The following is a 25834-nucleotide window of genomic DNA, read 5'->3' on the forward strand; positions in this document are numbered from 1 at the left end:
GTATCGCAGTCCGCAGTCTCAATGAACTCCTCGGTGCTGCCGCGGCTTTATGTGGATTAAATTGATATTGCACGGAGTTCTTCCTCTCCTCCCCCGCCTCCCATCTCCTCCTCCTCCTCCTCACCCCTCCTCCCTCCCCTCCCTGCTAATTTTTTATGCATTTTTCTAAACTGTCATGGCGATTTTGTGTCCTTGGAAATAAAAAGCGCCAGTGTTTTTCGGGCCAACCGGGGGGATGTCTCGCCGGTGAGAGCGTGTGTCCGCTGTCCGGAGCAGGTGAGCTACCAGCAGGGGAGGGTTTGTCGGAGGGGACACGTCCCTGGGAAGGAGTTTTAGCGTCCACACGTGTAAGGAGCGCGGCTGTTCTCATGTATTTACACCAGCGATGCGGTGACATTACTGCGCTAGCGGAGGAGGCTAGCTCGGCTGCTACGCTGCTAACATCAACGGGGGCATTGCCTCTCGTTTCTCCTCATGCTTGGTGCCTTTTGTCATTTACATCCCGTGCTCGCTCTCTTTCTCGCTTGCCGGGAACTTCTTTATTCCTCTCTAGCTGCCTCCCTCAACTTGTGCAAACATCAGCTAGCTCGGTTAGCCCCTGCGTCTGTTAGCATTCATAATAGCCAAAACCCACACACTGGTGCGAGCTAGGTTGTTAGCTTCTTCACTCATTTATATCAATAATGACATCAAAGAGATAAATGCAACGTCATTTAGTAACACGCACACCGGCACACACCTGGCCAGGTGAAACAAAGGGCTAACCTCTGTTGTCTGTTAATGACACATGATTGCACAGACAATAAACATGATATCATGTCAGTTAAGTGTGCCAACAAGTCGTCAGGCTCTGTTGCGAATGCCTCCAAAGATGCTTCCCACGATTGTCTCGTTTTTGAGAGCTCCTCTTGGGATGTTTTCAATATCCTCACCATCATATGGAATTCTCCCCAATATGTGTGACTTAACCTGTTAACCCTTTGGGAGCCACCAAGGCATATACACAATCCCAGCTGCAAATATGGAGCCTGATGTAGTTTTTATTGTATGCAAACTTCAATCTGGCAGGATTTGTGGGTGTGTTTCTATCAAAGCGTGGCATAAACTGAAATGAACAACCACCCTGTTTGAGGAGATGTGGGAGGTTGTAGTTTCATAGTAGGAACATTAAAGAGACCTGGGGAGTGAATTTGACTGACACTTGGGTTCTGAAGAGGAAATTGTGGCAGAAGCAAGTAGAAAAGACTGCAGCAGTGTTCACGGTCCCGACATTGTTGCTTGAGAGATGGGGAAGAGTATCATCAGATAATCAGATAAACATCTGTAAAACGTATGTATTTCACTATGGCTGCCACCTAGTGATGTCATAATATACAAACTAGATGAGTGAATGTACTTGCAGGCTTCCCTCCAGGATTATGGTGGGATTTTCCCAGCGTATGAGGCTTGTATGATGCCATGAGCGCTGGGGAGAACCCCAATTCCCCTTCCAAGGTTCGGGGCATAGTTTAATGCATTTATCTCTCACCATTTTAAAGCTCAGTTTTTGATATGATGATTTCAACGTGGAATATTTTAATTGAAAAAAAAATCTGCTGCCTATAATGTAAAAAAGGCTTGATGAGGGATAAAATCCCAATTTTCTTCTTTGATGTTCAAGAGCCAAACAGTAATTATCAGTAATTAGCAAAAAATATGAAGTAATTAGTTCAAATTAATCGGAAGCATCGTTTGTTGATCTGTTGATCCCTTGAACCAATTATTACCGTATTCATTTTTCTGGACCATAAGTTTTCCTCAAAGGTTTGACTGGTCCTCTGACTGAAATATTACAGAATGTAATTTCACAAGTTCTTAATTGTTATTTCACACTGACCGACATGACCAAGAATTAAATATTTCATTGTGTCTGTGATGCATCCTCCTCATCTTGAGTCTGTCTTAACAGTGATTCAGAACACAATTTTCTAAAACAGAAATCTCCTGTGATCACACATGCATCACAACTAGAATACACAACACGTAGCATTGAAGTGTACACGACAATGGTGTTTTTGGTGTTTTCAAATGGAAAATCGTGTGAGAAATATAACAAGAGGCAGGTAAACTGCCTTTGCTTGCGGGACTAAAGTTTGAGTGCAGTCAGACATCAGAAGAATGGACCAAGTGACAGCAGTTGCATATAATTGATATTTATTTACTTCATGATTAAAAACTTGTATATTTATTGGCATCAGTGCAATAGATGTCAAAATCTCCCACCCCTTGCTTCCTTGTTTTTTGAGCCAACAGATGAAACACATTTAGAAGTCAAGTGCGACTTATATATGCATCTTTTTTTTTTATTGACCCGACTGGTCATTAAAAAAATGCAGTACTTGTTTGGTTATCAGGACAACTATTCCATAATAGATTCCCATGCACCCTTTCCCCACCCAGCTCTTGTGAAGACTGCTTGTTGGCGTTTAAATGTATCAGCTTGGCCTTGAGTCTCCTACCTTCTGGGGACACCAAGAAATCCTCATAACACGGGTCTCACTCAAGCATCAATTCTAATGTTTATAAAATGTACAATACATGAAATAGATAAATTAAAGACCTATAAATATTTAAAGATTTGTATTTTTTATTTTTAGTCTGAGGCCATTGCCACCCACTCAAAATATATTTTGTCGATCCAGGTAAATCAGTCAAATCAATGTAGGACTCTCATTGGTGATCAAATTTCCATAAAGTGACTTATGCAGGTTCAAGTGTGAGTAAGTAAATGGCAAATGTTTCTCTTAAAAAATGTTACTTTGTCTTTTTAAATCTTCCTGTTTGTTTTGCTTCCTGTTTTGTTGTGCTTGTAGTTTGGTTTTTGGGAGCGACAGTTATTGTATTCAACCACTGTGTGTTATTTCTGATTTCCGACCCAAGTGTTTTTCTTTTAGTCAGGGCTTTGGTTGTGAATGAAGGCATAATTCGTATACGCACTGGATACAGTGTGTTGGCTGTTACTTTCAAGCATATCAGTAAAGTGTGTCTTTATTAAAAAAAATGCAAAGAACTAAGGCTAAATGTAATGTATTGAAAAACCCAAAATAACGTTTGTATAAAAAAAACATCACTACGCAAAGGTAATGCTGGTGAAATAGCTAAGAAAAGTATGTAACTTGCCAAACAATACATTTTTATATATTGCTATTTAATTAGTATTAACAGACTATTTTCAGTATTTGAGAATGTATAGTAACTCAACATTTCAATAATCTGAAACACTTGGTATTAAGATTTTTAAAAATTCACAAACATATTATTCCCTATAATAACCTAATAACCCAATATTATTTATAATATTAGAACATCACCATTTGCATCTCTTGTAAAGCATTTGTTGCTTTGTCAGCAGTGAAAGTTAAGATTACTGAAACATCAAATGCTTGAGAATACCATGGACTCTTTTTGGCATCATTTAGCCTCAGGTCTGGGTCACATCAAATTGTATGTATCAGTAGTTCTTGTCTCGTCTGTCATGTCTGGACTCCACAGATTTTTCTTGTTAGTAGCTATAAATGAAATGATGCTGTAGATTTTTCACATTATCATGGCATTCTGTGACTCTGTTGGTGTTTTATTTTCTACATAGATGAGTGAGAGTGAGAGCTGGGTGTTTTCTTGGGCGCTCATTTGCTCAAGTAAGTAGCATCAATGAGCCGCATAGCTCAGCTTTCGCATTCCTATCTTTTTCAGTTTGCAGCCATGTGTGATTGCTGTGTGTTGTCTTATAGTATACAGCCTCAATTAGATCCCAAAGTGCTGAATAAAGTTGTTTTTTGCATTCTGTGTAAAGTTATACATTTGTTTGAAGCTCATCTATCTCACATAAATGTTCCATTGTAAATGTGCCTTTTAAGGGATTCTGATGTTGAAATGGAATTGCTATCTGCCAAATCCACCACCATTTAGTGTTGGATGCAATATTTGTTTATAAAGCTGACATTTTTCCAAAACTTAGCACAGAGTGGGAACCTTTGGTGACTATGTCACAGTTTGCAATTTGCAGTTTGTGTCATTCTCATGCTTTGTTAAAAAGCGATATGCAAAGATCGTACTGAAGCACTGTGACAAGACATTTTTTCTTTTGCTGCTCCACCAGCGATGATGCAGCTGGAAAGGTCTCATTTTCATTTGTAGGTTTTTAGAAGTTCATTTAAGCTCTGTCTACATAGCGACAGTTGTATTAGCACATGTTCTGTGTTGGATAGGTCTTTCATCCAGTGTTTTCAGCCAAAAACATAGAAAACTATGAAATGCTATGGCTTCGTATAATTTTCCTGCAATTGTCCCAAATCGGAGTGGCACTGTATAAAAAAATCCACTGCAATTGTTTTACCAAATGAATGACATTTCTTTATGTTGAGAGAGGAAATGATTTTTGTGGACTGCGCCACTTTTTTTTAATAGCAATTTTTATTCTTTTCAATGGAACCGTGATAAATAAAGGAGGACACAGCAAAACAAAAAAGGCAACAACAACAACATAACAAAATAACCTATATACATACATACAGTTATCTGTATAGAATAAGAACAGTAATAGAAATAGGCAGATGCTGAGAACATTCAGTCACTTACGATGTTTCATGTAAATTGATCTAGTTTAGTACATGAGTATTAGGGTAAGATTTATTAATAATTGTCATTGTATCACTCACATCGGTTGATAAGTCTAAATGAAAGGCCAGAAGCCAATGTGGAAAACCACAATTTCAATGTTGGTAATTGTTTTTCTTTCCAGTGAGAAACAATGAGTTTCCTCCCCAGCATCAAGGATGTTTGCACCCACTCCGCCAGAGGTGTTGGAAGAGCCTCTAGCAGATGTGGATCACCCAATATAAACAGATGGGGGCGGAAATGCAAAGTCTGCTTTAATAACCAATGTAATGTGTTGGTAAATAGATGTCCATAGGTGTGTTTCTGGGCAATGGGACCACACCACAACACAACATGTGTGTCATAGTGCCGACAGCAGATTCACTTCTCCAACAATTGGGGCTGTCTCTCAGACCCACTCTGTGTGGCCTTGATGGTGACCATAAGGTCCTGTTTATAATTTTGAATTGTACCAATCTTGTTTTAAGCTCTCTCAATGTATCTTTTAATTCTTTAGAATGTTGTTCAATTCAACTTAGCTAACTTGAGATATAGGCTTTTAGATGTTTGTTTTTCCAGCAACAAAGAGTAATATTTTGAAGCTGCATGTGCAGTGCCAAATGCTCTTAGCAACATGGAAAGTAATTTTGACTTTTGTGGTATTTTTGATGCCGATCCTAAGGTTTGGCACAAAATATATCGAATCTGTAAATACCTCCAGAACTGCCGTTGCGGTAGGTGAAATTGCTGTGTCAAGGATGCAAATGACTTTGATGTGTCTCCCTCGTACAAATCCAAAGTATTTATTCCTGATTCCACCCATTCTTTCCAAATGAAATGCTTTTTTTAAAATCAATTTCTAGTTTTGAGTTCAACCACATACATGAAGAAGAATTCAAATGTGGATCATTGTTGAATATTCATGAGACTATTTTCCATATTCACTTGAGGTTGGACGTTATCGGGTGGGAGTTTGTCTCTTTGGGCAGGACTGATGTCATTAATTATTAAGTGAATTGGTTGGAGAGATTGATTCGGTGTATGTTCAATGATTAACGCTCATGTGGCAAAGACCAGTGTGCGAGATGCCTGAGGCTAAAGGAGCAGTAGTATAATAACAGGTTGGGTACACCCAGACTGCCTTGGGCCACAGGTTTTTATAATATCAACAGGCTTAATCGTGGTCGTTTACCATTCCACAGGAATTTATCACTTAACCTATCAAATTGTTGAAAATACTTATTGGGGATTTTAATTGGAAGGGTCTGAAATACAAATTTAGGAATGCGTTTATCAAATTTACCTTTTCCCATAGGGATAAGAAGAGTGGCGTCCATCTTTCAACATCTGCCTCAACCTGTATAGTAAGGCTTCAGTGTTGCTAGGTCTGTTAATATTTGCGGGAAGGTGATTCCAAGGTATCGGATTCCATATTTTTGCCATGTTACCCTGGAACAGGGACCGAGAACAATACCATGTTAGTGGTAAGGCTTCTGATTTCATCCAGTTGACTTGATACCCAGACAGATTTCAGAATGTATCAATAATCCTATATAGAGCTGGCAAAGAGTGGGATGGTTTGGAGATGAAGATAAGGATATTGTTTGCGTACAATATTAATTTATTAGCCGAGGGACCAATTTTAATACTAGCAATTAAAGGTTCAGTACGAACTGCTATTGCAAGAGGCTCAAGTGCCAGAGCGAAAAGACCCGGGGATATTCCATCTCCCTGTCTTGTACCCCGCCCCAATTCAGACCATGTTGAAATCAGCCCATTAGTTAGAACTGCAGCTCTTGGATGTACATGAAGAAGTTTTATCCATGTGATAAACTTATTACTAAAACCGAAGAATTTGAGTACTGAAAATAAATAAATCCATTCGTCTCTATCAAAGGCTTTTTATGCATCTACTGTATGTCAATGAGACGCCTAAGATTATCCGTGAAACTTCGCCGCGGTAAATAGCCCACTTGGTTGGGGTGAACAAGGGAATTAATCACTTTGTTTGACCTGTTAGCTGGTAACTTTGATAAGACCTTTTCATCATATCCCTGTAAAGAGATTGGCAGGTAACTTTTGCATTCAGTAGGGTCCTTACCTTCTTTTAAAATTACTGTCATTATTGCCTCCTGCATTGTTGTGGGCAGAGTTCCATTTTCATATGCTTCTGTGTATACATCTAAAGGTAGTGGGGCAAATTCTTTGGCATAGCATTTATAAAACTCAGGAGTAAAACCATCAAACCCAGGAGCTCTACCAGATGCAAAACCTTTGATAACTTCAATGATCTCCTCTACAGTTATTGGTGCATCTAATAAGTCACGGTTAGAAAAGATGTTATATCCTCAGCTCAGATGAGTAAAGTTTTGCATAGAATCATCTGAACTCCGAGTTCATATCTTTTGTGTTTGTTAGTAACTGGCCTCTCACGTCTTTAATTGCTGTTATACTCCTTGTGTCCATATGTTTTTTGTATCGAGCCAACATTCTTCCTGCTTTGTCCCCCTCTTCAAATTGTTTTTGTTTGAGCTTTTTGAGTGAGGATGGAATTAAATCCATATTTGAGACGAACTAGAGAGTCAAAAGTATCTGGTGACTTATTTGTTATGTAATTCCTCTGTCTTAATATTTTTTTCCAACTCTGCCAATCTATTTACGGTCTGTTTTTTTCTTATGGGATGCATATTGTATAATGTGACCTCTAATAATGCTTTCATAGCCTCCCATGCAACATTACTAGATGTGGCTGTCGGTAGGTTTGCCTATTTGTAGATGTTGATTTGCTCTCTAAGAGATCCTCTAAAGTCATCATCTAAAAGAAGGCTAGAGTTCATTTTACCAATGTGGTGTTCTATCACACTTCTTACATGGCATTAGACGTACTGCAACATGTGCATGTGTAGTCAATTCCTGAGAAAGGAAGGAAGTGAGGAATAAAAAGTATATTCCCTGGATGTTGGATTTTGCAGACGCCAGATGTCTACTACACTCGTACTTTCACACATCTGTCTTAGTGAATTTGCTGATTTACAGGGACGGTTTAATGAAGGGTGTCTATCAAGTACCACATCCCAAACTTGATTCAAATCACCACCAATGATGATTGGATAATTTCCCATTAATTCTGCACTCTAATTGGCTAAAGAAAGATGGATGTTGCGTATTAGGTGCATACACACTTAATAACCGTGAGACCTTGAAGTTCCAACCAGAATTCACAATCCTTCCAGAATAATCTCTGGACTCTTTAATAATTTTATATTGAACATGTTTATTGATTATGACAGCGGCACTATTTGTAATTCCCGGTGACGAAGAAAGATGTCCTACCCAACTAGTGCGGAGTTTTCTGCTGTCTTTTTCTACCAAGTGTGTTTGCTGGATAAAACCCACATCACAACGTTTTGAATTAAGGTACGCCATCACCTTCCTTCTCTTAACTGGTGCTTGCAAACCCTTAACATTTAAACTCAGGTAGTTTAAATACTAATAGACTTCATTAACTGGAAAAAAGGTGTCTATCTCAACATCTGCCATTGTGTAGCCAAACATGGTGACATAAAAAAAACACAAACATCAAGCAGGTAACGGTCCAGTGAACTGCATTTGAACAATGGGAAGAGTCCTTAAAAAAAATACTATGGTCCGTGACTTGTATTCAAAGGCTGTCAATGATAACAAGCCCGCCTCGTGGCAAAGTTATATTTAACTAAGGTAGTATGTTATTTTAGCTAGTTTCAACAGAATAACTACATCATATCTCATAGAACCTCATAGATGATTAGTATTTCCGTATAAGTGGAGGAACCTGGCTATTATAACTTTTGGTGCTAGTGCATCGTCTCTGCGTGGCACAGTTGCCCGGTAAGCGCAATCTATTTCCAGACCTGGTGTAAAGTTTATGTCAAGCAGTTCAGGAATCACTCCTATAGTACTCCTAGGAATTTTAGCACACCATTGGTCTCACAGGACTCGGGAAAGCCAATAAAGACTCATTTATTATGGTGACTTCTGGATTCCAGATCATCCACACACCGACAGAGATTCTCAAACTCAGATTGCTTAAGAGACGCTTGTCCCCATCCTCCAGAAACTCCGGACAACTCTCCACATCAGTCAAACGTGTGGTGATGTCCGTAGGTTTTGACTGTTAGCCCGTTCAGAGTTCTTGGAAACTGTATTTTTATCTTGCGACCTGGCATCGTGTGTAAGGTGATGTCGTTTTGTTCTTGATAGTAATTCCTCCGTTTTCTCGCCTTCTGCGGTATTGAGCAAGTTTTAGCGCCACGTTGGAAGGAGCGTGTTTTCAAGCAGCCATCACCGTCACATGACTCTGTGGACTGTGCCACTTTTATTGCACATATACGTTTTTGAGATCTTGTCCATTTCATTCAGTTCATTGACTTCTAGTGCTCCCTGGAGTAGCACTGCACTATAAAGAGTCTTGCAAAATATATTTGGGTGAGGAATTGTTTGGAACGTTTTATTGAACCCTTCAGGCTTCAGGGATACACTTGCCCATATACAGTATATGCATTTTCATTCCTTCACAAAATCTGTAGATTTCATTTCACATTACGAATGTCAATTAACCCGGTAAAATACTGTTAATTTGATTGTTATTTTAAAACATCCCCAGCTGAAAATCCTTGATAATCCATCAAGAACTCGTGTGAATTTAACACTGAAGCCAATATTTGTAAATTCATGATTTTGGGTTTGACGGACAGTTGAAGGAGTTCTTGGAAGAATTAATTGAATTCTTCTATATGTCAGATATTTAATGGCAATATAGTCAAAGACAAAACTTCAAATTGCCATCTATCTGTGATTTTTGGGGTGGCTAACTCCAACATGGTTGGAATGTAAAAGTGGAAATGATGTGTCATGCAACTTGTTTGCATCCTGGTCGCATAGCCATCTGATGTGTGTGAAATAGTTTTGTAGTCAGTAATAAGTAATAAACATTCCGGTTATTCCTTTGTCTTGCAGTCAGAGTGAAAATTATGTCCCATGTGACTGATAACCAAAGGGCACATACTGTAACTACATTAAAGGTTTACATGCTCTGGGTTTACAATGGTCTTTTATCCTCACCATAATATTTACGTGGTCAAAAAGGGGTTTGCGAAGAAGTTTGTAGTTTTGCCAGATGAGTTGACGATGTTGTTCTGGTGGCTTAATCTGGTTGTTAATAGCTCTCACGAAACAGGTGTATATCTTACTGTATTGTGACGCACAAAGGATTAGGATCGGCACCTCTGAGTCTGAGGTCGTGGCCCTGAGCCCAGCCTGGTCAGTTGAGTTGTCTTGGTGTTGCACAAATAATGGGCTTAAGTTTGCGCACATTCTTCTCCCTGTGTGGACCAGACGGAAAGGCTACAGCTCCTGTCTGATTTGGGAACATTAGGTGGTTCATTAGTCAGAGTTTGCCGAAATTTCCAGGAAAAGAGATACTCTTGGATTTAAACTTAGAATTGCTATTTGCTGGCAAAAAATACAGCCTGCAGGAGGTTCTGGCAGTGCACCGAAAGAAGCAATTGATTTCTTCAGCTAGAGACATTTCCAAAATCCAAATCTCATTCTTTAATTTATATTGATTCAATAGTCTTTCCATAAATAATGAGCTTTAGTTTTAATTGTTGTTGAACTCACTAATGTGCAATCTGAAAAAGCTTTTTCCAATGTTACTACATTAGTATGGATTGAGTATTACACTTGTATTATGTTGAGAATGACGTTGTTTCATTACATTAAATATTATTTGAAAGAATATGTTTATTATGCACAAAGACATGTTCTAATAAATACCAAACAAATAAATACAAAAAATATATAAAAAATATTGAATAGAAATCCATTAGCAATACAAAATACCAATGTGAATGAACTGCATTGGATTAAATGAAGAGTAGAATGTGAACTGCTGCAAAGTTTTACAAATAAAACATAATTAACAAATTTAGTTGTTGAACAAAAACCTTAATTCAGCCATTACAGAAAATATGTATTATTAAAAATATGTACATGCATTTGATTGATATAAGTACTTAAGAGGTATGTTTCTTTTTGGCCAATAATGTTTATGAGATCACTGTGGCTCCAGCTGGTCTTATTGCTAACTGTTTCAGTTCTTATGCCATTGTGGTGGCAGCAGAAAAGGGAAGTCTGGTAGATGTAGTTGTGAGCTTATTTTAGCACAGCGAAGTGTAAATATGTCAATGTCACTGCAGCGCTGTAGTAGGTCAGCTGCATCCCAGGAACATGGAGGAAAGGAAACTGTGTCAACAGCAAATCCTGCAGATGCTCTCACTTGTGATTTCTGATCAGAAAGTTGAATCTCTCGGTTGGATTCCAATCCCGAGCTTGTCTTGCTACTCCAGGGAGCGTCACACGGCAGAAACGAGACAATCTGCGTTTCATTTTAGGGATTGGGTTGTCCTCTGTTAGCGCGCCACCCTGTACTTGTTTATTGAGGGAGTTGGTGCCTGATTTATCACAGCTGGCTGCTCATCCTTGTCCCTGAAGTGAGTTGTCTGCTGTTGATTGTCAGATGGCGCATCCGAAAAGGAGGTCTTTAGAAACACAAGACAAAAGACCCTGCTTTGATGGCCAGAAAGACCTGTGAGCTAAAAACTATTCCCACGCAGGAGCATGACCTTGTGAACATAAATGATACTGGCTGTGATTTTGGGTTACCAGCTATCATTTTGATTTTTTTCCCAAATGAGTGTGTTACCTCCATTCTTGGCTGATTTTTGTATTTGGAGGTAACCAGGATGCTTTGAGGCAATCGTGCTGGCACACAATCAACACACTGAGTCCACAGTAGAATATCCTTGGCAGCAGAACCACTTTCCATGCTGCCCGTGTAGATATCTGTAATTGCCTAAACATCTTACATGAAGAGTTGACCGGCGGCAAGAATTATCAGCCCTATTCATCTTCATTCATGTCCCGGAGAAATGTCAGTACAGCTATTTAAATCTATTGGTATCTTTAATACATATGTGTCTTTATATACCTTTAAGTATAAGGTTTTTCTTTTAAATTGATACTGCATGTTAGCTAAACTTACAGCTTGTGCTGCACTGTACTACCATTGGATTATCAATAACATAATAACCTTTATTCTGAATAAGATCTGCACTTCAAATGCTTATTTAAATGTCAGTAATCTGCTAGAAATACCTTATGAATAAATACAGCTGGTATCTTTATTTTCCAAGAAATATGTTTCTATTGCGTCCTTTAGAAGCAAATCACAACAAAAAATCAAATTTTTAGGCCCTGAATTCTAAATATAATTATTAAATATAATATTATAATATGTAATGATAATTAAGTGGTAAACACTGATGGCATTTATGTGAAAAGCTGTCCCATATAGCCCCATATATTTGAAGCTGCAGTATGTGTTCCCTTGGGATATCCAAAGTTAAGTGCCAGTGAATTAACGCATTGATCACCTTTATGAGGCGAGATAGATAAAGCAATTAAATATTGGATCTGCCATGTATCGGATATACGCTGTATATAAGATATGTATTGGATTAAAATCAAGTTGCTCTGCATTTGAATCGCAGTTACTCACTCAACTGAGTTTGAATCCTCATCAGCAAAATGACTCGCATTTGCTCTCTACATCTGGGAAGATTCAGTTAACCACTTCCTTTGAAACACCTGAGTTTGCGAATTCACTTTTATATATATACACCACCAACCTTGAGTCATTCTGCCTAACCATTCTCCAATCCAGAAAGTCAGCAGTCCCGCATATATAAAATAAAGATATCGTTCAGAAGATATCAGACTTGCATTCTAGAACTCTTTCCAATGTTGCACAAGCATCGAAAACATCCAGAAATATTGGAATTGTTTGTCATTGTTGATCAAGGTATTTTGCCACAGCCGTTAAAACCCCGGTAGAAAAATTCTCACCTCCGCACGTGACTCATCGTGTGCTCTCACATCTTCTGGCATGTGATCAATGTTTGTATTTGTTTGTGTGACTGATGGCTGGCAAGGCGAGGCTCAGCAACAGACATTCGTTTCAGTTCATTTCTGGTAAGAAAACGCAAACTCTTAATATCCATAGCTGACAGGTGTGTCTGGATGCAACAACCAGAAGCCCCTCACGATGAACAGATGTCCTTTTTTATTGGGCAGGAACATGAGGCGGAAATCTCCTTCTCCTCCATTTTTCTTTTCCTATGAAGGGAAATACCACAACTGCTTGTTATGCATCTCTACTCCTGTAATTATTTTTACAGTCCATTAAAGACCATTTGACCAAACAAAAATATTTTCAAATGTCAATGATGGTGCATGTTGTGGTGTTGCTGGCAACATTGTTTGACCTGATTTGGTTTTAATCACGACTGTCCAGCGGAATGGGAGGAATGTTTACAGTTGTACTTCATAAAATGTTTAACTGTCATTGCTACAATGACAACTCTAGACTTTGTAGTGTGCATTGCTTTTGCCGTTGTGCTGGTGCTCTCAAATTGAGCATAAGTGGGCCTGAGAATTAAGCAGTGAGTGTGCACACTGGCAGTCTCTGGGTGAGGAGCGAAGAGCACTCAGAAGCTCTTGACTGATCACAGTTCTCAGCTTGTCTCAGTCACCATATGCTCACTTATTGATCACCCATCAATCCCACCACGCGTGCTGTTATCTGACAGCTCCAGTGTTAATGAGGTTTGTGCCGCCATTGCTCTTTTTATCACACACCTTTTCAGTATTTTGTCTGATCATCATTTCTGTCCCAAAAAATAATAAAACATCTTTCTAATTAGAGTAGTATCATTACAGCAGACTGATTTGTTTACAGTGTTCTATCACAGACACGCCAGCTCATACCTCAGTAAAATACTGGCATATCTGACTAATTGGCCAGCCTGCATGAAGAGGATGTAGAAAGTATGGGGAAATTACTCTCCCCTGCACTGTACATACTGTCTCCAATTGCTAGTTTACTTGGGCAGATCATTTTAAATTTCGATTTACATTATCTATTGCCTTTCTGTTCTGTTTTCTCGTATCTGCGCTTTCTATTGTCCTGTTGTCTCTATCTTGTGAGCCTCCCTTATTGGGGATAAATAAAGGGTAGTCTAATCTAATCCATGATGGACCTGAGTAATTTTGGAGGGTTACATCTGGGAGAAGTGTTGAAGTGAAACACTGAATACGGTGTTTAGTTTCTTGTGTTTCAGATTCAAGTAGACATACAGCCATCTTGCATTGTGTTTTTGGCTTCTATTGACCTCACTTTAGGCCAACTTTGTGTTGGTTAGACTAAAACAAGACTAGCAATTGGGAGCCTGTAGGGTCAAGAGTCTTGATTCCCAACTCATGATCGTGTTTTGGGGAACCTTAAAAGCATGGGGAATTTTGGACCACTGCAGGTAGGAAGTGATCCTCATGTCACCTTGTTGCCTACCCGCTATGTTCACTTTGATTTGGTCCTCTCCCTCCTTTGTCTATACGCTTGCCTTCTTACAAACTGGTCTCTGGTGTGCTGTGAATGTTTATGTTACACTTGAGGATTGTTCATCCAGATTTCAAGTGTTCTGTTAGAGTGCTTTGGAGGTTAGCGTCATCACAAACTCTGCAGTATTAGACTGAAAAAAAGAAAAGACGCTATATGGCTGTGGAGTTGCTGGAGAGCTACATAATATTGACCACAAGTAAAATAGATCAAAAGAGATGCTGCTGCTTACCATTTATTTGTTGTTGTGAGATGAAACCAGTCATGTTGAAGAACTGTGTTTTGTTGAAACAGGTAGCTGAAACATTATTACATTGTTTGTTACATATGTAAAGGTTCTTGACATGTTTTATTACAACTGTACCATCAATAATAGTGTGTGAGTATGTGTGGGGTTATATTGACATCGATGTGCCTTCTCTGTTCTTCTGCTTATCTATTATCTATTTTGTATCTTGGTCAGGGCTCCAATGTGTGTGGCTCCAAGCCATTTGAGTATTCTTGAAAGTGTAAAATGCTGAATGGCTTTGGACAAATGTGTAATCGCTGGTATTTGCCTTCGAGGTGGTGAGTTGATGGTACTTGTCAGACTAGTTTTTGCCCCACACTCTGACCTGTTCTTTTAAGTAAAAAAAAAACTCTTCAAAAAAACTTTCTTCAATCAAATTTTCAGATTGGATGTATGCCTGGATGAGTTCTGACCGAGGTCACGATCATGTCTGCTTACTGATGCTGTGTTTTCTAATTCTGTAAATGTAAATGTGACAAACGCAAAATTCAAATTTCTCAACAACTTTTATTGCTCAGAAACCAATTTGAAAACCTCAAGTCAATGACATCACATGACAAACTTGCACAAATCATGACTGACAGTAGAAAAAGTGGATTTTCCTGTTGTTGCTGTTTGGAAACTCAAAAGAATTCTAAATCCAAACAGAAGGCACAGTAGTGTTTTTGTTTGACATCACTTGTTTCTCCTCATGATAGTATTTGATAACAATTTTATTCATTCAGGATCATTAGAAACTATCTGAAATGTGTGTTACCACTTATAGTAATTGTTATACTCTTTTGTCAACAGATGCAGTGAAGGATAGAAGATGAAAATACACAAGAAGGACAAGCAGCAGGTTTGGAAACAGACAGACACACACACAGTGATGTGAAAGACATTTATGTTAAAATACTGGGGACAACTGCGTTTGGATAAAACTTGTGGTTTGACTTTGGCACTTAACTTTCGTGGAAGTTCCAGAAAGTGATAACATTTTTTTCAAAGTGTTTTTGTACACTGATTTGAATTCCCTCCCATGAGCATACACAGTCCCTGAAGGTGGCATCGTAAGTGTACAGAGATAGTGAATGAGAAAGTGTGAAATGTAGCACAACTAACATTCGGTGTGACAACCATTTTCCGTTCAATTTCAATAATAATCTTTGCCATTTCTCTCATTCCCGTAATCTTCTAAATAGACATAAAATCATAGATCGACTGTGGGATGCCCTTTCCAACATAGGTGTTGATGGCTCACTTGTACTGAGTCAACATATTAGGTTATGGCTGCTTGACTGTCTAAATAAATGGCATAACTCCCCATTGTGCTAGTCTTGTAAAACAGTTTTATGAACTGTTTTTTCACATGAACTTCAGATCATGTTCCTAAGATCTTTGCCCCAACTCCACCCGTTGCTTTCTTTTATTTTTAGGTTATTAAAATAAAAAGCTGTTACCAAACTTTTTCTTTTGTTTTACCTGTGTCAATGGTAAGTTTACAAATGGAAATCCTGCCCGCAACGTACCATTACCTGCACAATTCCCAGGGATGAGTCTGAATCAAGGCAATTGCTACCTTGGCACAGACTCTCTTTGTTTTTATGGACGGGACATTTAATTATCAGACTTGCACTCTGAAAATGAACTTTTAAAACCATAATGAATCGTGCTCAGCATTACGATGAGTCAGAGTTTTAGGTGACACAGCAGTCTCTCAGCTAAAAAGTTACGTCACAAAGTTGTTATTTTCACACTGGAAAACGTTTCTTAATCAACAGCTGTGGCCAGAACTTTGCAATGATAATGACATGAATGCTTTTCAGACGCTACATCACTTAACATGTGTCTGTCCACACTCATTGCTGTGACAGATCCACTGCATTATCTGAAGGCTCTGCTGGGGTTCGTGTCACATTTTGTTCTGATTTCCAACATCAACAAATGCTTATCAGTAATCTGTGTGTCCCATTCAGCACTGCTCAGTTCTCTGGCACACTGTAATTTCATTTTTACTTCATCTGTTCATCACAAACAAGCTGAAACAGTTTTACTTTCATTCTATGATGTGTGCTTTTTTAGACTTATTGAGTATTGTACTGAATGTATATCCCTTCATTCAACCTTTTGTACCAAGTTGTTGTTATTATTTTGCTTTGTAACGCTTAATTCTTTCCATGGCAGTTGGTTGAACAAAAAAAAAACATATTGTAGAGTTGTCGTGCTTTCATCATGTATAATTAAATGTCAAATACCCCCAAATCCCATTAATCAATTGCTAAAAACAAGAACAAGTGGCCCATGAACTCCATTTTTTTTGTTGAAAAACCGTCAATCAACCAGCTGATAGTGGAACTGCTGAGATTCTGGTGACTGATGTGTTGATCAGACTGCGGAGTCTTTGTGAGGTATAATGATTGATTAATTGGCAGCTTCACTTAGCTCGCCTGGCCTTTCTTGCAGCGATGCAGTGGCCCAGTGCACATTTGTGCAGAGTGATGTATGAATGTATGTGCATTGCGTTGTGGAAGCCGATTGAGCCATGGTGCATAAGCACAAACACAACATGTGCTTGATCACTCATGGAAGCAAATTCAACCGTGATGTGATACTTTGTCGCATGTGTGTTCATGTTTGTGTATCAACTGCAGTTGATGTAGAGATGGATGGAGTCATTAGTGAGCCTGAGTTTGTGACTTATTTTAGATTCTATGTTACCTGTAACTGTGTCTGCAGTGTCGCCCTGCTTTAAGAGGTGGAGAAAAACACAGAGCATTGAAAGGTCAGGAACCATCTATTATTATCAAAACAATCTTAAATTGACAAAGGAATATGGCACATATATTCCAGCTTTAGGACACACTTGAAAACTCACGGACCTTCAGTCTACCAAGACATAATTAGAAAGAAGTATTGTTTCCCCTCTATTTATTTAAAAAAATAATAATTAAAAGTTTGTTTACATGTGCTATAAATGCGCCGTGAAGTGGAGGCATGCAATGCTCTGTTGTCATAACTAGGTCAAACACCAGCGCCATCTTATGACAACCAGAGTTACTAACTCGGAGCTAATCGAAAGAATTATCTGCCAATATTTGAGCGATTTGTCTCCGATCTGATTCATGTAAATGAAGCACTAATTTTTATCATTATTATGTTGTTGGACATAAAAATGAAGTTCAAAATCAGCTTGATGCTCTTAAGAACAGTCAACAGTACAAAATGTATATTGTGGGTAAACAAAGGAACTTACTCTTTTATGGCTGAATTTCTACACCTCTGCTTCTCTGTGCTGCTTTGATGATGCATTCCTGTTTTTCGTTAGTAAACCATGGGTATTGCAGTCAGTTTCAGAACCCTTTTGAGGTGAACGTTCAAGCCAAAAGTTTCCTGCAGTGTACTGATGATGCTGATGTTTGCCACTTGTCCCTCATTCTTTTAAGTTCCTTCATTCATTTCTTATGATGGTCCACAACTTTTGGGGAGAACAGGCTTACATCACTGACACTGTTCGAACATCCAGCCTTCATGCTTTTTTACCTGCACCTAGTCGATACGTCAACAGGAGCTTACTTCAGCGTGTCATCGAGACATGTTTCCACTTCTTGCAACACCACGCTGAATTTGAATTCACTATTACTTATTTGTTCATTTTTGTAATTCAATGCTTTGACCGTATATAATTATTTCATACTGCATGTTTATGAATATGTCCACATCCTTATTGGTGACTGGTCAAGCAGTCATTGTTTGGTTGTTTGGTGATGAGAGGCAAAATGTTTTTTGTACCTTATGCCGGCTCACCCAAGCACTTCGGGTGTTATTTTTGGTGTAATCCACTTTGGACAGAAATCTTTTGGAAAATAGTTATCAAGAACGGGCTTCCCCTGTCCCTTAAGAAGCTTGTACTTTACGGATGTATTTTCTCCATTGCACCAAACTGAAACATTCACTGCTCGTTCCACTGAGAATGTTTTTTTTCCCCTGTCTCACTTAATAGCATTAAGGACAATGAAAACATCAATAAAGAGGTGTCGGGCATAACTTTTTTCCAGTTAAGAACTGCTAAGCTACTCTGTTCATTAAATGCTTAAGCGGGGATATGCTTCAGAATCACTTTAGAAATTTTCTGAAACCATTCAGCTCCTGGGCTGAGATGTTGTAATTTGTTGGGTTGATTCATTCAATCGATTCAATTGTTAGCTTATGCTTCTTATTCTACCTTTTCTTTATGTATGTGTTATGTTCATGTGCAATAGGCATGAATATCTATTCTATTTGACTTGGGCCCCACAGTGTCGGATTTAATTTGCTATAAGGGAGGTGCATCATGCAAATTTAACCCAGTTGGCAAGCAGTCATTCATTTGTTACACACCCTGATGCGAGTGACCTACTTGTACCTTCTGTCCTTCATCATAGCTCACATCACACATCCGATGACACTTCTTCACAGATTTATATAGTTTAATCGAAAACACTTCAAAGAATGTCATTCTTTCTGACTTTCTTGACAATGTCAAATATTAATGTTATTGCTATGACAGTTTTTTTGTTGAATGTTGTCCAAAACTGCCTCCATAAGTGGAGTGTTGGTGACGTACTGGCAGGTTAAACTTGTGCAGATGCCTGCGTGCACTCCAGCATGTCAGCCAGAATATCAATATGAGCCTATCAAAAAGTCTATAGCCAAAACGTCTAATGACTTGAGGCTTCTCTGTCCTTGTTCATCTTTCTTCAAGGAGATTGTATTCAAAATTCTTGGTGTGTTTTAATTATTTATTTGTACATTTATTTAATATATTTATTCATTTTTTTGTTATTCAGGTGCCTTTTGAACACCTATTCCGATACTGTTCAAACATCCCACATACTCATGGATCTGAGAAGAACAGTGAGTCAGGCAGTCTCATCCTTACAAAAGATGACATTCGGCTCAAGTTTAACCTCCATTTCTCCTATTTGGACCGAAACACTTCAACATAATAGGCAAGCTATTGACCTCTGCAGGGACTGCTTGACATTTTTTTTTTTTTTTCATTTTTATAGTTTTTCTCCTATAATTCTGCCGTTTCGGCCATTTTAAATAGGTCTCAAGCATATTCTAGTCGTTAGTCTTTGTCTAGTTCTGAAGCTTTCAGCTAATAATTTTCTATAGACTTGTTCGGTGTGGGTCAAAGGACTAGTGCCTTTTAGGTGCCACTAGACTTCACTAAGGATGAGGTATTACACTCATCCAAAATCTGCCGTGGTCACTACCCGTCCAAACATAACGAAGCTGTGTCTTCAGCTCTATACTTTTTTCCCCCTGTATCATGTTGAGATTGCGCTTGAGAACAAAAATGTCAGAGGAAATGCACAATTGGGATTATAATTCCAGATATGACTTGCAAGAATGTGCTGAGGAAAGAAAGGGAGGAAAGTTTGGAATCAACAAGCTTGGTGTGAGATGAGACAAACCATACAGACTAGTCATGGCTGGCCTCTAGTAGTGCCCGTATGATGATGAGCAAATCAAAGTGGCCTCCTGCTTGTGGCTTTGCACAAATGGCATAATAAGTCCAACGTTGCTCAGCAGAGGATCTGGGAGCAACCTTTTCTCTTTGTGGCTTGTCAGCATCGACTGAGATCAGACATGTTGGAAACACATTCAGGATTTCTCAGGATTTTTGTGGAACGAGAATCCTGATGTTACAAAACCTACTTCTATCGTACATTACACAGCTTAAAGAGTGGCTTGTTTATAAGCTACACACTCAGTTAGTTTCAAGGTGATCCTCCATCAGGATCTCACTAAATGGCTATTGTTTTCCATCAGCAAAAAGTGCTTTTGGTATTACTACACAGAACATTCAGGGTTTCCGCTACATAAACGTTCGTGGTGCACTGTCACGGCTTAAATGAGAGTTGCCATGCATTCAGAAAAAAAGGATTTCTTTTTTAAGATGAAATCTCACATGACCAGACGAAAGTATCAGACGTAACACATCGTGAAGGTGGCCATGGTCATGGTGGTTTTTGGCTTGTTTTTAGCAGAAAAATCCCAAAAGAAACATCATATTGACTGAAGTTTGTGGTTCGTTCACGGAACTCAAGGCGCGCAGCTGGACAACATGAGAAGCAGACCTTGTGAGAACAGCTGCTGATTGGGAGAGGAACTTTCCTCTGCTTTCTTCCTTTTACCCAATATCCTGATGGAAACCCTGACAAGCGTTTCACATCGTGAGCAGAAAAAAAAAAAAAAAAGGAAAAAAAAAACCCATTTTATTCTGCAGTAAATCTATTAATACTTAGGTGGGTATGATATTTGAAACTCAATGCAAAGTCATCAGGACAGACCACTTTACTTGAACTGGGTCTGATGCTACCATCGGGTGTGTTTACGTCTGCCTCCTTGCTCCAGTTTCCATGGCAACGTCCCTGCTAGCCCTCACATCCCCCAACTCACTGCCAGCGAGGTCGTTGAGCTGGCATTGCGTGTCTTCTCTGCTTGCCTGTGTGCGTGTGTTTGGGTGTGTTTGATGGAGATGTTGCTTCAAACTTGTTCTGATGCTGCCAGACTAAAGGTGTCCCTCACCGAAGTGACGCTTCACGTGCATGCACGTCACTCTGTCGATCCCCTGTGACTGCATCGGCCCCTTCGCACTGAGCGTCCTCCTCACTGGTTTCTAAATACAGACAATCACTGGAACGGGCGGTTGCCAGATTTAGAATCTTTATTACTCTCTCAGCTTTGCTGTCATAGGAACCAAGCCGTCACATTGACGTGACAGGCTACAACCAACACGTGTGAAAGTGATTGAGTAGCCAGTGGTTTGGATAAAAATTGATAGTTGAAATTCAGCCACATGTGGACCTCGTCCTCCTTTTTTCATTGGTGTACATGTCACTGAGTTTACATGCTTTCTGGTCCATGCTATGCACTACATTATGGCATTGTCACTGCTGCATCTCATCACACTCACTTTCTAATTTATTCTCATAATTTTTATATTCAAATAGTCTGTATTATTAATTAATGAGTTGGATTTAATAATTTAAACGGGTGGGTTCAGTATGCATTTATCCAATTGAATCAAATTGAAAATGATGCAATAAAGGATACGTTTTATCCCATTTAGTTACACACAATTATAAGATAATTCAGTGACTGAACAATATTGATTAGACTATCAATAATTTTGAAAGACTGTTCAATTCTTTTGTAAAAAATGAAGTTGTTTTTCAGATCTCTCTCGTTCAACAGTGCACTGTATATTTTTGGAAAGGGGAACATTTGAGTAGACAATGACCAGACAAAAAGTCTGATTATTTTTATTAGAACAATGTATTTTATGGGTTATTATGTAATATATCTACAGTTACGTACATGTACGGTAGAATTCCTCAACTACTGTACATGGCCACTTTTCAAAGCTTATACTGGGGCTACAATTATACTCTATTGACTTGACTGTCTTGTGCACCAACTGGGCATGTCCACCAACTCAGTAGATTGACACCAAATCAAGTGTACGTCCTGGACAGGTTCTGGATGGTGAAATTTACGACAGCTATGAGCACCTCTGACTTGAGTCTCATGAGATACTAAGCACCGCTTTTGTCACATGCTAAAACTTGTCTCATAACTTGTTATCAAAAATGAACTGAGCCTATGTAAGTTTCCGATTAAGTATTTCCCACTACTTGTATACAAAGCTGGCCCTTTAACTCGGCAAACTGGGTCAGAGCAAAATGTTCAAAGCTGTCGTGTAAAGGTTAATCTGAGAGCATGTTAAATATTCATGAGAGACTTTAATTTCAGCATTTAGGACCTAAGAGTGATGATTTTGGGTTGTCAGCTGATGCCACAAAAGATCTCTGGAAGTCAATTGAGCTCAATGGCAGAAAGATCCCTACAAATACATGCCATGTTTTCAAGCAATCCAACACTGTTTCAAGATACTCCTTTTCCATTTCCTGCCAAAAAATCTCTCACAATTTAAATATAGTGGAGTTACTATTCAAGTTTTGATTGTAGTGACTAAAAATAGCAAAACTGTAATAACTATATTTGCAATATATGGGACAGGGCCTTTAGTCAAGTTAGTAGCTGATGAGGGTGGCTGATTTCAGTGAGAACAAGACGTGTGCCTAAGCAGTTGTATTTTGCCAATCGTTTCAATGGTATATTCAGTCATTATCTGTTGCTGTTCAATAATGTGCCTGTAGCACATTCGAGGCTAGGGCACCTAATCATGTGGCATGTGTTATGTAGCCTGCAAGAACCTTTAAATGTGTATGGGTGGCTCAAAATTAATCTGAAATTATAGTGCAATGGAAGGGTGTATGAGGTGTAAGTTCCATATTCAGTTGCTTTGCTCCATAAAATGTTTCTGTATTTATAGATTTTTGTCATTTCAGTCATATCAGCTAAGGTAGCGGATTAATCTCTGTTATATAGAACGACAGGACAAGACTCCTGTAGTTAAAATATTTTACACATCAAAGATAAATTTCACGTGAAAGCTCCTTGATGCATCACAGGCACTGGGAGTCCTGCAGGACTCAGCGGGAGACATTAGATTCAATTGCACCTGGGAAGCTGTCGGATTTAACTCGCTGTAAATGTTTTTATGATAGGAGGACACTTTTTTTAAAGCAATTTCTGCAGTCTAGTCTCATCAATCAGTCAGGGGCTGTGCTGTCTGGTTACATGCATTTCATATGTGTTTTATGGCGCTTCATCTTTCATCCATCTTGGAAAATGACCTGGAATAGTTTTGGATTCTAATGCTGGCCACTGTGTGATTCAGTGACGTTTTTCTACTAGTTCACAGTGGCATCCTTGAATTATACTTGACCCTCCAAATCATACTCAAGGTTCAAGCAATGAGGCACTATTAGTCTGACCTGTCATGGTTCTGGTCTTATAAAATAAAAGCGGTCTAGACCTGGTAGAGTGTGGCAGAAATTGTTCGTTGCTCTTGTAGAATATGCCAGTATATAATGAGATGTGGAGCTACAGATTGGAAGCCTCCGTAATCTGTCATCATTTATTGCATCCTTGAACCTTTTTTGGCTATGTTCCTCTTTTACTTCTTTGATCGTTTGTCTGCCTTGCCTTGTACCATAATTAAACAATTTTAGGAAAAGAGGGGCCACAAAATATGTTGACCTTCGCATCCACCAACTCATGGACATAATTTATGACAGGAGGTGCTTTTATAGACCCCACGAAACTTAATCAGCGGCAGCTTTTTTCCATGTTTCACACACTGTGAATCAAGGAATGACTGGTGCCTTCACTAAAGTCAGTTCATTAGTGTGTGGACTGCTTACTTGCCAGCAGCGGAATCCTAGCAAAAGAGATGCAAGCAATTTGTGCATCTGTTGGGCAGGGTGAGGGAACAGAACTCCATACTGTTTTGTGTCTATAAAAGGGAAAATGCACATCAACAGCCGGAACATGAGCACCCCTCACCTGTTAAAGCGCGAAGGAACTCTCAGAATCCTTCCAGGATTTCCCATACCATTTTTGTTGTATGGGAAAACCTGAATATGTTTTGTCTACAAGTTCATTTTTTTATCCCAAATTCCTCTTATGGGTGAAATTCTTTGCTTGTTTTACTGCGAGGTTTCAATCCTGACTTTTGCTCCACTATGCCTTATGGTTCAATGTATAAGCACCAAATTATAATGGATCGTCTGAAGGGACTCTTTAATTTAATCAGGTCTTGACTCCCTTTTTTGTGATTGGAATATTATATTCCTTGTCTCATACCATAATTAGATTGAAGCGTCTCACAGCAAAGACGTGTTAATACAGAGTCAGTGGATTTGATCTGAATAATATCCATTCTAAAATAACAACTTTTGTCTGGCCCCTGTATCACAGTGAAGATATTGCCTCATGGAAGTCTGATCTATGCTTTGACGGTGACACTTTTATGATGACATGAACTTACTCAACCTCTAAATTTAACTTTCTTTCCCTCATGAAGTGGACAGTTCATGGGATATCAGGGATGCATTTACCAAAAAAAAAAAACCCTCTGATCCTAGACTTGCTCTTACCTGGAAGCTTTTTTGACAAGTAATTTCTCTAATATGAAGCGTAGAACTCGCCATGGAACTGCATAAGACGTTTTCTTGCTCATCTGCCTCACCTTTACTTTGAGCTAGACCTGAAATGATGACTCATGAGCTCTTGTGATGTGAATGCCAAAGGAGTTGTACCTGATTGTGACAGCTTTTCTTCTTTTTATTGGAGGATGAAATTACAAATTGTTGTTGTGTTTTCATCCTCAGATGTTCACTGGTCTCCTGAAGCACACACCTCCACCCTCTTCTGCTGCAGACTCCTCCTCTGCCTCGGACCAAAACAACAACGCACAAACCAGCGTTCCCACAATCCCAAGGGGTCACCTGGTTGTGGGCCCCAAGGACCAACTCTGCCTCATCACCCCAGTGGGAAGTTCGCTGATGTCCAATCACTGCTCGGCATCAGGGACCCATACCTCCAAGCACCTGCTAGGGGGCCCTCGACCTCCTTCCTCCTTCAGCGAGGAAGATGATGGAGGAGGGGGAGGCAGGGTCAAGAAGAAACGAAAGAAAAAGGACAAGAGGGAATGTACCATTGGAGGGGGGGAGGTGGGGACAGATAGAGAAAGCATCAGACCAAAGAAACGACGAGAGGAGGATGTAAAGGAGGAGACCGTTGTGACTCTGAGGAAGAGCAAAGTCCTGAAAGAGGGGAGAGAGAGAAAGGAGCGCAGGACTAAAGGGAGGGAGGACAGCCGAGAAACTCCAAAGGAGGTGAAGAACGTGATCAGCCGGAAATCAGCGGCCTCCTCTTTGACATCTGGACAAGTTCAGGTGCCCATTAGGGTGCCTGGTAAAAGGGGAAGAAAGCCCAAAGTGAAAATCCTTCCTCCTGTTCCCTCAATTCAAGGTTGGTATCTGAAGTTTCCTTTGTCATGGATAATATAACTAATGCAGACCAGTGACAAATTCTATTGACTCAGATGTCACCAAAGTTTCCAAGTTGGAAGGTCAAATGACGAAATTTTGAGCAAGGAAGACCGAAAATAACAGAAGACAAGTTTAGCATGCAAAAGAGAAAAGTCATGCCAACCGTGGGTGAAATGCTTGAGCAACCAATTGTGTTCATATTTTGAATTATTAAATCAGTTTTCTGTTTTAATACTTAATCTTGCAGCAGCACCAACTCCATCCCTCAGACTCCCCACGAAGAGTCATGGGCAGCTGCAATCCAACCAAAATCTCAACGCCAACCATGTCCCAGCAAATAGCAAGAGCCTTGTTCCCTCTGCGCCTAAACAGAGGGGACGCAAACCCAGGTAAGAGCTCTAGTAATGGTCACAGGTCACAGGGGGCTCCTTCTTTATAGAGGATTTCGAGTTGCTCCATAGCCAGAGAAGAGATGCTCCCCCC

At 39.4% G+C, this 25834-nt stretch overlaps 1 protein-coding gene across 3 annotated transcripts in view; it reads left to right on the forward strand.

Annotated features, from left to right (window-relative positions):
* The first annotated feature begins 115 nt into the window (after positions 1 to 115).
* LOC128760245 (chromodomain-helicase-DNA-binding protein 6-like) overlaps positions 116 to 25834 on the forward strand; it is a 50571-nt gene continuing 24852 nt past the window's right edge. For all 3 annotated transcript variants that reach the window (XM_053867443.1, XM_053867444.1, XM_053867445.1), the window contains exons 1-4: positions 116 to 276; positions 15210 to 15258; positions 24689 to 25331; positions 25599 to 25740. In XM_053867443.1, coding sequence (XP_053723418.1) covers positions 15229 to 15258; positions 24689 to 25331; positions 25599 to 25740 — 815 coding nt within the window. In that variant the 5' untranslated portion in view covers positions 116 to 276; positions 15210 to 15228. The remainder of the gene's footprint in view (positions 277 to 15209; positions 15259 to 24688; positions 25332 to 25598; positions 25741 to 25834) is intronic.

Source organism: Synchiropus splendidus, chromosome 6 (genome assembly GCF_027744825.2).
Source record: "Synchiropus splendidus isolate RoL2022-P1 chromosome 6, RoL_Sspl_1.0, whole genome shotgun sequence".
Lineage (NCBI taxonomy): Eukaryota > Metazoa > Chordata > Actinopteri > Syngnathiformes > Callionymidae > Synchiropus > Synchiropus splendidus.